Source organism: Crocodylus siamensis, chromosome 1, assembly GCF_052110815.1.
Source record: "Crocodylus siamensis isolate JL-2025a chromosome 1, ASM5211081v1, whole genome shotgun sequence".
In the NCBI taxonomy this organism is placed as follows: Eukaryota; Metazoa; Chordata; order Crocodylia; family Crocodylidae; genus Crocodylus; species Crocodylus siamensis.
This window is the reverse complement of record NC_143395.1, coordinates 176,552,346-176,565,020: the sequence shown is the minus strand read 5'-3', so window position 1 is coordinate 176,565,020 and position 12,675 is coordinate 176,552,346. Positions and strand designations below refer to the sequence as shown.

Sequence of the window (12,675 nt, the reverse complement as noted above, 5' to 3'; positions counted from 1 at the left end):
GGCGCGGGGCGGCCCCCTCAGAGGGCGCTGCCCGGGCCGGCGACTGGGGGTGCCGGGCGGCGGGAGGCGGCGGCGGGAGGGGTTACGCGCGCGCGGGTCGGCAGGGGGCGTGCGGCACATGAGGCGCGAGCGGGGAGCGCGTTATTTAGCCCCGGAGCGGAACGGAGCGGGGCAGAGCAGAGCAGAGTGGAGGCAGTGCGAGCGAGCCAGCGCTGGCACCGGAGTGGGGCTGTGCCGTGCCGTGCCGTGCCGTGCCGTGCAGTGCTGCCCGCAGGTAAGCCGCCCCTTGCCCTGCCCGGGGGCCGCTTCCCGCCCGCCTGCTCGGAGGATGCCCCGTGCCCGCGCCGCTGGGAGCAGGGGCTGCTGAGGAAAACGGGAGGGAACCGGAGCGCGGTGTTGAGCTCCGCTCCCGGCCCGGGAGGAAGGGAGTTTCCAAGCCAGCAGGGCCTGGGCTTGGGGCTGAGATGCTGCCAAGTGTGTGCCCCAGCGCAAGACTACCTGCCCGCCTGTCTGCGAGTGCCAGGCATGAGCCCTGCCCTGCGCTCGGGATGTGCCCGCTGGACCCTACCGGTCTGCCCTCCCCCCGCTCTTGTAGAAACCTCGGGGCCTTGTGTGCTGGGGGGGGGGTGCTGAGTCCCCCCATAAGAGATCAGAGATGATTGATGTGTTGTGAGTCAAGACAAGAGTGTCCAGAGTGTTGTTGCTGAACTAATGACAGCCCCCCCCCCCCTCCTTGATTTGAAAAGCATAACCTTGAGGATCTCTACTAAGGCATTGTGATGGGTGGTTCAATTTTTTTTTTTCTTTGCAGAGACCCTCCTCCCCCTTCCAAAAAGAAAGCAAAGTGTCATTTGAACCCTGCTTGCATGTAGCCCTCTCCCTGGCAGGGGAGATGCCCTGATCACCATGGCAGAGGTCGGATCAGTCCAGGTGGTTTCCCAGTACCTGGAAAGGGAGATCCTCTTCCCCCTGACATGTGATGGCTTTGAGTAGTTGAGGGATGGCACCACAGACAGGCCCTGCTAGGAGAGTCTACTCTAGTCTCCCAATAGGAGGATCTTAGCTACACACTTTATATTATGAAGATGGGGCATTTCTCCCTTTCTTGCCCCTTGAGCTTTCTGGCTAGGGGCAAGTGAGACTCAGGCGTGTGAACCTCCGGACTTGGGGCTTGCACATAGGATGCCTGCCATGGATTTGGGAGGATACGAAGCTCCAGGCTGAAGAGTCTGGGGGGTAAGATACTTGCTAGTGGTAACACCATACAGACCTGAGTCAGTGAGATCTGCTTGGTTGATGGGATTTGGAACCGATCTAGCGAATCTGGCCCGAGACGGACTTTTTTTTTTTTTTTTTAATATCGCAAGTAACTAGATGCTGGTCACTACTTGTGCTCTGTTGTCTTGCACTAGTCTTTGTCTGTTTGCCTGTGCTTTTAGATAATTAGCTGTGTAGGGCAAGGATCACACGCCTTCCTTTGCACAACACCTAACACCAGATTTGGTGCTATCAGAAACTATAGTAAAATGGCTTAAAAATAGCACTTCTCTATGTACAGTCATGTTAAAGAGAGTCTGAATGTTTTTATAACTGCACCACAGCAGGCTAGGCAGTTGCCTGGCTGGTGGATTAGTCAGAGGTCCTGCCTTGAGCAGAGGGCTGGACTTGATGACTTTGTAAAGTCCCTTCCAGCCCTACTTAGGATTCTAACACCTTTTGACTGTAGTAGCAGCAGCACCACACAACAGACTGGTGCCAAAATGCATGGGTGAAGGTAGGGAAATGCCTGGAAGGGAAGGCTCACAAATGCTTGTATGGTAAACATGTGATTTGGCAAGGGTTGTTCAGTGCCAAACCCAGGCAGCTTCAATTGCTGGATGCATGGGTTTTGCGATTCTGTTGCACTCAGCTAACCTGGAATCCACATGATCACGGTGAGCTAACAATGATGCCTATGTGCTCAATTTAGATGGTGAGACTAGAGATAAGGCAGCTTGCCAGATCTGGTGGAGTGCAGGTGCCAAAGGAGTTGTTTGCAGTCTTCTTGTACCAGGAAGTGAAAGGTTGCAATTGTTCTGATGGAATAAGAAACATGAAACTTCCTCTAATAATCTCCTGGCTTAGGCAGGTCTAGCAAGATCTTATTTTTAATCGGACATCTTGTGTTGTCACTGTAGTGAAGTGTCTCAAGCTCTACATCTTCAGGTTGCAACAGGCATAAATAAATGATAAGAAGCATGGGATGTGGGTGCCACATCTGGGCTCTTTTTGCACTGTTGTGTGAGAGTCCTGGGGTTTCCAGCACAGTAAGTAAGGCTACATTTGATCTATATTTGGATGATACAGCTTGCAAGTTGTTTATAAGAACTGGCACAATCTAAGTAAATCCTGTTTCCATCTTTTCCCCTTTTTCTTTTGCTTATTAGAGATTTCTGTGTATATGTGCACGTCTCGGTCGCACGCTTGTGGTTGAACGTATAGTTACTGGAAAATTAACTTACAAACCAAAACAGACAATTATCAGGAAGTTTTATGTATAGGGTACTTGAGTAACACTGTTTTTGGAGAACAGAAGTCAAGTATTTTTCAGCATTAATTGTTGCATTATTTTAACATGGGTGGGTCTTGGTTGAGTTAAGACGGGCTTGTAACATTGTTAAACTTCAGCACTTCCCTCACTAATATAAAAAAGACCCCCGTCCTGGCTTCCTTTTATTGACTAAAGTGGAAGTCTTACCTTAACAAGGTGGGCAGAACCAACCCCCATTGCTGGAAATTCTGAGTTTACATCAAACAAATGCTTAAAAAAAAATCCTGTTTTGTTTCTTTCAAGATTCATGATGTTGACAGTTACATTCTTGGCTGCTTTTGTTCTTACTACAGTAAGTTCACAGGAAACTGAGGAAACCATAACATACACGGTAAGTTTTAACAGAGTCTGAGATAATTATTACTTAGCAGAGATTCTTTCCTAAATGACCCTGCAGAGAAACTGTGGTCTCTACCAATATACAGTGCTCAGTTAAAAGTCCTGTGACATTATATGTTAATCTTAGACTAAACTGCTTCTGTAGTGAAACTGTGTCTTAGGTTTTTAAACTTTGCAGGATTCAGCAGTTAGTTTTTCATTTTGAAAGGGGTTTTTTTGTTTTGTTTTGGGTTTGGTTGTTTGTTTGAGGTACTGAACTGAGTTTATAAACTTAGGCTTTATATCTAACTTTCACAAGGTTCTGAACACTTTGAAAGAAGTTTTGTTCTGACTTATGGGTGGAGAAAAATAGAGAGGCTAAAAACATAAGTGTAAAACAAAGTAGTATCATCCATAACAGACAATCTATTTTGACGCATGCATTTCCTAATTCTAGGAAATAAGACCCTCAGAGCCTAAATAAAATTTATATACACACGCGCACACGCACCCATTTAGTAATTTTGTCTTAAGTAAATATGTGAAACACCATGTAGTTTAGGAATTGGGTCAGTTGTTTTGCTCCATTTCTCTTGGGAGGTTTCAACATGTTTTGACACCATGTATGTACTCTGACATGTTAGCCTTAAAATGTAATGAACTGTGTGAGCTTTTTCTAGTAGGTCTGTTTTTAAAAAAAAAAAAAAAAAAAAGCAGCATTGGTAATATTGTTAAGCAGTCATTTGTGAGCTCACAACCAAATTCAAACAGATACTAGAAATACGTTTTGTTTCCCAAAATTTGATGTGATTTTTTTTTTTTTAGAATGGAGGTAGGGCAGGGTGGGAGGTTGCTTTTCCATCTATGGTTGCTCACTAGCCTGTATAATAAAAGGCCTGGGGAAAGCTGGCATTGATATTAACGTGGATCAAAGAGGGAAAATCCCATATTATCATATTTGATCCCTATGAGAAGCAAAGGTCCCTGCCCTGAAACTTTTGCCATATGGATGGACTCTTGTTCCTGTACAGAGCCCCACTGAAATCAGTAGAAATCCAAATAAGCACAGAGCATGCAGCAAGTTGTAGGATCATGGCTGAAAAGCCTGAAGTCATGCAGTTACAGCTTGCACAAGTAGTCTCATTTGAACTTAGTCAGATGGTTTGCCCGAGTAAGTATTCCAGGATCAATCTATGTATTATTGAGGGTTTTAAGGTGTATAAGAGTTAGAGTTCAAAAGATGATTAGGCATCTGTGTCCTGTGGATTTCAATAGTTTAAATGCATACAGTAAAATCCATGGGAGTTAAACCTGGGCCCAAATACCTAGTATGCAGATATCTTGCATACACACACCAATACCTCCCCCCTTTCTTTTTGTATTCACTAAAAATTCTAGCATCCTCCTTGTAATCCTGCCTAATTTTGTTTTGACCTAATGTAAAATTCCAAAAAGTCCCTGAAAATGTTACACTCTCTTAATATTTTTAAATTCATATGACACAATATATACTGAATCCTGGTTTCACTAAGAGTCAAAGACAAAATTCCCAATTACTTCAGTAGGAGCAGAATTGGCTCAGCACTGTGTAGTTGATACTATTTCTATTGTGCATTAACAGGAATTGGGTGATTCAGTAAATACATGCATTTGCTGTTTTCCTGTGGGCTTGGGTTTTCATAGCTACAGTAACTTTGGTGGTGTCAACTCAGCATGTAGTCATTCCTTTAGAGAGCTAGAATTATAATACAATTAGCTGTGCTTTTACCCCTTCATAGCACTGGAGACTACTCTAGTTCAGTGCTGCATTTTTGGCAGATTACTAGTGTGACTAAACAAAATGTTTTAGCTTCTACTACTGATTCAACCTGCAATAGTAACACGTTTCACAAAACAACTTCAAAATAGCATAGCAATATTGTGTCAAATTCACCTCTGGAGTAGCTCTGCTAAAGTGGAGAAATTATACCAAGAATTAAATTTTATTCACCATTTTTGGTTGACTAATGTACTCAACTTTCTTACTGTAATGTTAGGGGAACAATATGCTAATCAGAACAGACACACACACTACACAGCTTAGTTGATCCATTGATTCAGACCACATTTAATTGCATAATACTGTTCATTCATGTAATTTCAGTTGATAATTGGCTATTACATTCTGGAAATGAATGCTTTTGAATAGACAGAAAATGTAGGTGCCTTCTTAATTTCTTGGGCTCATCACCTTAATCTCTCACGTTTGTAGAGCATGTTGACTGTAGTCTCATTGGCTTTGACAACCATATTCATAGTCCCAGCAATAAGAGTTTTAACACCCTCAATTTTACTGCAAGTCTTGCAATATTTAGTGTTGCATAATTATTTTAGGAAAAACACCATCAGTATCCCTTTATCCTGAAAGTGGTTTGTAGTCATCGCATTTGATGGAAAAGCTTGAGAAAATGGATCTTAACAGCTTAAAATGAAAGGCAAATAAAGAACCCCCAAATGATTTTTTTTATATATAATTTTTTTTTATTTTTTTTTTAAATAATTCTTATCCTGTAGTCTTATTCATGACTTCTGAGCTGGCAGTGTTGTAGTACTGTTGAAGTCAAAACAAGTGTTCATGAGAAATGGTTGGCAGGATCACCACCTTCAGCTGTAATGGGTTAAAGTACTTGGCACCATCTTCTCTCACTGAGTTCTGGAGGCATTGAAGGTGCTCACTGCTCAGGATGCACTGAGCACTTGGGAGCAAAATTTACAAAAGGATCGTTCATTTCCCACATAACTTGCATTTAAACTTGTTGCACAGCAATATTGCGATAACTGTTTTTGGTTTTGCCCTCAATATATAAACAACATAAGCCTGACTCTTTCTCTTTTGTATGATTTAAGTTTTCTTAATTTGTGTTGCTGGACAATGTTTATAGCAGTAGCGAGTACATACTGATTTGTTTGGGTTTTTTTGTTTGAAGTATTAATTCACTTTTTCCTGCGTTTCCGTTTTCTGCAGCAATGTACAGATGGCTATGAATGGGATCCCTATAGGCAGCAGTGTAAAGGTACTGTAAGTCATTATAAAAGAAAGGCTACTTAATGATATTTTTAGTAGTTGCTAGTGTATTATCTTCCAAATATCTCAAATGATTTTGGACAGTAGAACCATGCTTGCATGCCTTGCTATGTTACTTGTATTTTAAATCTCAAAGATTACGTATTAAAAGCATGACTTCTGTTGTTGCTAACCACAGATATTGATGAATGTGAAATTGTCCCAGATGCATGTAAAGGTGGAATGAAATGTGTTAACCACTATGGAGGATACCTCTGTCTACCTAGAACAGCCCAAATTATTGTAAATGAGCAAGATGCAGCAACTGCTGATTCCGCTGGTGGACGGAACAGTGTAATTCGACGAACCCCTGTGGATGTTCAGCAAGGACCTCCAAATCCAACTCATCAAATACAATGTGCAACTGGGTATGAGCAAAGTGAACATAATGTATGCCAAGGTAAGCAAGTTGTCTCATGTATACTTTGAGCAGAAATATATTTTCTGTGTTGGAAAAATCAATGGTACACCTAGAGAGAGCATAGGAGTTTCATCTGTCAGCAGCTGCATTGCTGTATCATTGTATACTTACATAGTTTCTTAGAATGTCCTTCAGAATTTGTCATTCATATTTTACCATCATGGGACATGACAGTGTTTTTCAGTTTTCTGCACATTTACCAACTGTGTCTCTTCTTGCTATGGAGGCTAATTAACAGAATATGTCCTCCTGTTTGTCCATCTTTATGTAACAACTTGTTTTTATGTAACAACATATCTTTATGAAAACAAACTTGTTTGTCGAGCATTTTGGGTTAAATTAAATGTGTTTTAAAGATGTACTGTCTTGAAGAGAGTCCGGAATTTAATATGTGAAAAGCAGCAAAGGATATCCCTTCAACTTCAGATTTGCTTAATTTCCCTAAATCTCTTCAATTTCAAAGAAGCCAACATACTCTGAGAATGGGTGGACTGGTCTCAACTGAGACAAGTAGGTTAGGAAGGGAAAGGGAGTCCAAAAAAAGATGATATTGGTAGTGCAAGAATATGCTTTATGAAGAAAAGAAAGGGAAATGCAGCAAGAGATTGACTACCTAAATGGCAAACTCTTCAATGAGTTACAATTCAAGAATGAATCTTAAACAAAGTTTCCACTTTTCTTATTACTAGGGAAAAGTATAAGAATACTTCATGGGCACACAGGGAAAAGGCCAATGCATGAACTGAGACACTTCTAACATACTTGTAAAATGGTTTTTTTGCTATTTTATGCCCTTTGGTAGCTGTAAGAGGAAGACTTAGGAAAGCATTAGGTCCCTTACTGAAAGATAATCTAATAATGGATGATGCAAAGAAGGGAGAGGTATTTAGTGTCTTTTTACTTCAGTCTTCCTGAATAAGGTTTAGTTATCAGATGACAAGCATAGTTTAGCAGTAACACTAGGGATGGAGATAATCAACCTAGATCTAGAGAAGCCGTGGTGACGTAGGCTCGGCAGGCACAAACCATGATATTGATGCTACATTGCTCTAGCGATGAGCTGCCTCACTATGGTGACTTAGTGTCTAAAAAATAATGTGCACTGCTGGGACAGCATGGTAATGGCTGTTACTGCACCATTAGTTAGTACTTCCTCAGTACTAAACAACAGCACAGTACCAACTGCACCATGGGGGGTGGAGGGGCATATGTGGATGTGCCCAATAGGCTGGAAATTACTTGGCCAATCTGGGCTCAATGAGATGTATCCTAGAGGACTAAAGAATTCACTGAAGTGATTGCAGAGCCATTGACTTCAGAACTTGTAGCAGTCGGATGAGGTTCCACATGACAGAGAGAGGCAAATGAAGTACCCATCTTTTTAAAAGGACAAAGTGCATCCCAAGAATGATATCCCTGTCAGTTTGAAGCACCTGGAGCATCTTGTATCAGATTCCCCATGCTAAAAAAAATGGCTGCAGGGGTGTTTTTAACTAAAGCTTGTTGAATGAGCTTTAGTTCAAGTGCTCCTGTTGCCATTTTTCATCATTGAGACAGGCTAGAGTGCAGTAATTACCATGCTTCAGCAGACTCAATCAAGCCTGCTTTGACATGCTATAATTGTAGCCTTACTGTGTATGTATAGGCACCCATAGAAAATTAGGGTTGGAAGGGACCTCAGGAGGTCACCTAGTCTAACCTCCTGTTCAAAGCAGGACCAGACCCAACTAGATCATCCCAGCCAACGCTCTGTCTACCTGTATCTTAAAATTACACCAGCTCTCTGGGTAGCCTCTCCCAGTGCTTTATAATGCTCCCTGTGAGTTCTTCCTCATCTACCCAGATGTCCCTTGCTGCACCTTGAAACCATTGCTCCTGGTCACGTTATCTGCCATCACTGAGAGCATTCTAGCTGTACCCTCTTTGCAACCACCCTCAGGTAGTTGAAGGCTGTTATTTAGTATGGAAAAAAGAAGACTGAGGTGGGGATTTAATAAGCCCAATTCTGTTGCCTCTCAGAAATCATGTGCCCCAGCCCTCCAGCCATTCTTGTTGCGCTCTGGTGGATCAACTGGAGAGAGTCCTGATCTTTTTTTTTTTTTTAGTGGGAGGGGGCTGAAAACTGGACACAGTACTCCAAATGTTGCCTTGCTAGAGCTAGATGGAGGGAAATAATCACTTCCCTCAATCTGCTGGCAATACTTCTGCCAATGCAAGCCAGTGTGCTGTTAGCCTTCTTCTCAACAGGGGCACACTGTTAGCTTATATTCAGCTTACTGTCTACTGTAACCCCCAGGTCCTTTTCTGCAGAGCTGCTGCTTAGTCAGTCAGCCCCCAGCCTGTACTTGTGCATGGTACTGTTCCATCCTAAGTACAGGACTTTTTTAATTGTCCTTGTTGAACTCCATGAGACTCCTTTTGACCCAATCCCCCAATTTCTTGAGGTCTCTCTGAATCCTAACCCTACCTTCCACATATCTACTACTCACCACCCCCCCCTCAGCTTGGTGTCATCTGCAAACTTGCTGAGGGTGCAATATATCCCATTTCCCAGATTGTTGATATTAAACAAAACCAGCCCCTGGGGCTCTCCACTTTAATACTAGCTTCTCAACAACATTGAGCCGTTGATTACTAGCCTTTGAGCCTGACAGTCCAGCCAGGTTCCACCTTTCTGTCCATTCATCCAACCCATACTTCCTTAGTTTGCTTGCAAGAATGTTGTGGAATACAATATCAAAAACCTTGCTAAAAATCAAAGGATGCCATGTCCATTGTTCTTCCTGCATCCTCAGAGCCAGTTATTGTGTAATAGAAGGCAATCAAAACAGACAGGCGCTACTTGTGCTTGGTGAATCCATGCTAACTGTTCCTAATCACCTTCTCCTACAAGTACTTAAATGGATCTGATGAGGACCTACTTCATGATTTTCCAGAGACTGCAATGAGACTGACTGGTCTGTAGTTCCCTGGATCCTGCTCCTGCCCTTTCTTAAAGATGAGAATTGTATTTCCCCTCTTTCAATCATCCAGGACCTCTCCCAATCACCACAGGCTTTTCAAAGATAATAGCCAATGGCTCTGCAATTACATCAGCTAACTTTCTCAGCATCCTCAAGTACACTTTCTGACCTAATGGGGTTGTACACATCCAGCTCTTCTAAATATTCCCGAACCTGTTCTTTTGCCACGGTTGGCTGCTCACCTCCTCCCCAAACCGTGCTTCCAAGTGCATTAGTCTGGCAGCTGACCTTTGCCTGTAAAGACTGAAGTGAAAAAGTATCAAGTACACTAGCATTTTCTGCATCCTCTGTTCATAGGTTGCCTCCCTCAGTCAGCAAGGGACCCACACTTTTTTTTTTTTCTCTGATCCTGTTCTTGTTCCTGACATACTTGTAGAAATCCTTCTTGTTACCATTCACATCCCTTGCTAACTACAACTCCAATTGAGCTTTGGCCTTCCAAACTTCATCTCTGCATGCCCCAGCAATATTCTTATACTCCTCCCTAGTTGTTTGGCCAAGTTTCCACTTGTAAGCTTCCTTTTTCAGTTTTAGCTGAGTTCCCTGCTAAGCCAAGCTGGTCTTCTGCCATACTTGCTAGTCTTCCTGCACATCAAGATAACTCATTCCTGCACCCTCAGTAAGGCTTCTTTAAAGTACAGCCAGCTCTCCTGGACTCCTGGGGGATCCTATCAGTTCCTCGAGTGAGGCAAATTCTTTGTTTTCTGAAGTTCAGGGTCCTTACTATGCTGCTGCTCTTCCTTCCTTTCCTCGGGATGCTGAACTCAATCATCTCATGATCACTGCTGCCCAAGTTGCCATTCACTACGACATGCCCCACCAATTCCTCCCTGTTTACAAGCAGCAGGTCAAGAAGAGTATGACCCTTAGTTGGTTTCTCTAACACTTTCCAAAAGCAGTGCTGTATTTCCCTCTGGCAGAGGTCCGGGTGACTGAAGTCCCCCATGAAAACTAGGGCCTGTAATCCAGAAATTTCCACTAGTTGTTTGAAGGAAAGCCTCATCCTCCTGGTGTGGTGGTCTATACCAGACAGCCGCCATGATATCACCCTTATTGCTCTCCCTTCTGACCCTAACCCTGAGATTTTTTTCAACAGGCCTATCTCCAGTTTTATACTGGAGCTATGAGCACGCAAACAGCTCTTTGACATAAAGAGCAACTCCATCCTCCTCTCTTCTCCCCTGCCTGTCCTTCCTGAACAGTTTATACCCATCCACGACAGTACTCCAGTCATGTGAGCTATCCCAAGTCTGTTATTCCAGTTGCATCACAATTCTGTTAGTGTGTGAGGACTTCTAGTTCTTCCTGCTTTTTTTTCCCCTCGAGCTCCATGCATTCATGCACAGACATGTGAGGTAACTAGCAGACTGCCCTAGTTTCTCAGAAAGAATGAGAAGGCCTCCCTTGTAGCCCCATCTTATAGTTTCATAGTAGCTAGAGTCGGAAGGGACCTAGGTAGATCATCTAGTCCGACCCCCTGCCTTGGCAGGAAAGAGCACCGGGGTCAGATGACCCCGGCAAGGTGCTCATCTAACTTCCTTTTAAAAATCCCCAGGCTAGGAGCCTGCACCACTTCCCCTGGAAGCCGGTTCCAGGCCCTAGCCACCCTGACTGTGAAGTAGCGCCTCCTAATATCTAATCTAAACCTACCCTCCGCCAGCTTGTGACCGTTATTCCTGGTCACTCCTGGCAGCACACGGGGGAACAGGGACTCCCCCAATACCTGCTGATCCCCCCTGACCAGTTTGTAGCAGGCCACAAGGTCCCCCCTTAACCTTCTCTTGTGGAGGCTAAACAGGTTCAGGTCCCGTAGCCTCTCCTCATAAGGCCTGCCCTGCTGACCCCTGATCATACGAGTGGCCCTCCTCTGGACTCTTTCCATATCGTCCACGTCCCTCTTGAAGTGTGGTGCCCAGAACTGGACGCAGTACTCCAGCTGCGGCCTGACCAGTGCCGCATAGAGGGGGAGGATCACCTCCCTGGACCTGCTCGAGATGCATATGTGGATGCATGACAGGGTACGGTTGGCCTTCTTGACTGCCTCCCCACACTGCTGGCCCATGTTCTTCATGGAGTCAATGACGACTCCAAGATCCTTTTCCGTCTCCGTGCTGGCAAGAGGGGAGTTCCCCAACCTGTAAGTGTGGTGCTGGTTCTTCCTCCCCATGTGCAACACCTTGCACTTATCAGTGTTAAACCCCATCCTATTCTCATCCGCCCACTGTTGCAACCTGTCAAGGTCAGCTTGTAGCCTATTGCACCCTTCTAGTGCACCCACATCCCCCCACATCTTAGTGTCATCAGCAAACTTGAACAGGGTGCTTTCTACCCCCTCATCCAAGTCACTGATGAAGATGTTGAACAGTGCGGGCCCGAGGACCGAGCCCTGCGGAACCCCACTGCCCACGTCCTTCCAGGTCGAGAAGAACCCATCCACTACCACCCTCTGGGTGCGGCCCTCCAACCAGTTGGCGACCCATTTGACTGTGTGGGCATCGACACCACAGTCTCCCAGCTTTTTGATGAGGACAGGGAGGACAGAGACAGTGTCGAAAGCCTTCCGGAAGTCCAGAAAGACTACATCCACAGCAACCCCTGCGTCTAATGATTTGGTGACCTGATCGTAAAAGGCCACCAGGTTGGTCTGACAAGACCTGCCACTGATGAACCCATGTTGGTTGCCCCTGAGCATGCATTCCCCCGCAAGGCCCTCCTGGATGTGTGCCAGGATAATTTTTTCAAAGAGCTTACCCGGGATTGAGGTAAGACTAACTGGCCTGTAATTTCCCAGGTCCTCCTTTTTTCCCTTTTTGAAGATAGGGACCACATTGGCCCTCTTCCAGTCCTCCGGCACCTCACCAGAGCACCACAAGTGCTCATAGAGCCGCGCCAGGGGTCCCGCAATGACCTCGGCCAGTTCCTGTAGAACCCTAGGGTGAAGATCGTCCGGACCAGCGGACTTGAACACGTCCAGCCTCTCCAGAAGTACCCTAACTAACTCCACGCTAACCCCTGGCCCAGGCGTGTCTCTCCCGGGGCCCAAGGGGGGCCCAGCAGGGAGGTGGCTGAACTGGTCCCTACTTGCTTTGCTTCCTTCAGGTCACCCACTTACCCCAGGGTTTTGGTCTCCATTGCCTAGTTTTCAGGCCCTCAGCAGGTTAGCAAACCTGTCTGCAAAGATGCTCTTCCCTCTTCGTCAGGTGGATCCCACTGCTTTCCA

General features: G+C 44.8%; 1 protein-coding gene and 1 long non-coding RNA gene across 2 annotated transcripts in view; one reads left to right on the top strand and one right to left on the bottom strand.

Moving 5' to 3' along the window:
* The window catches only part of LOC149873699 (uncharacterized), a 258,851-nt gene that overhangs the window by 143,558 nt on the left and 102,618 nt on the right, over positions 1–12,675 (bottom strand). The window lies entirely within an intron of this gene.
* The window catches only part of EFEMP1 (EGF-like fibulin extracellular matrix protein 1), a 94,077-nt gene continuing 81,532 nt past the window's right edge, over positions 131–12,675 (top strand). Inside the window, exons 1-4 of the mRNA XM_090049843.1 lie at positions 131–274; positions 2,834–2,921; positions 5,913–5,961; positions 6,151–6,411. Coding sequence (XP_089905969.1) covers positions 2,838–2,921; positions 5,913–5,961; positions 6,151–6,411 — 394 coding nt within the window. The 5' untranslated portion in view covers positions 131–274; positions 2,834–2,837. The remainder of the gene's footprint in view (positions 275–2,833; positions 2,922–5,912; positions 5,962–6,150; positions 6,412–12,675) is intronic.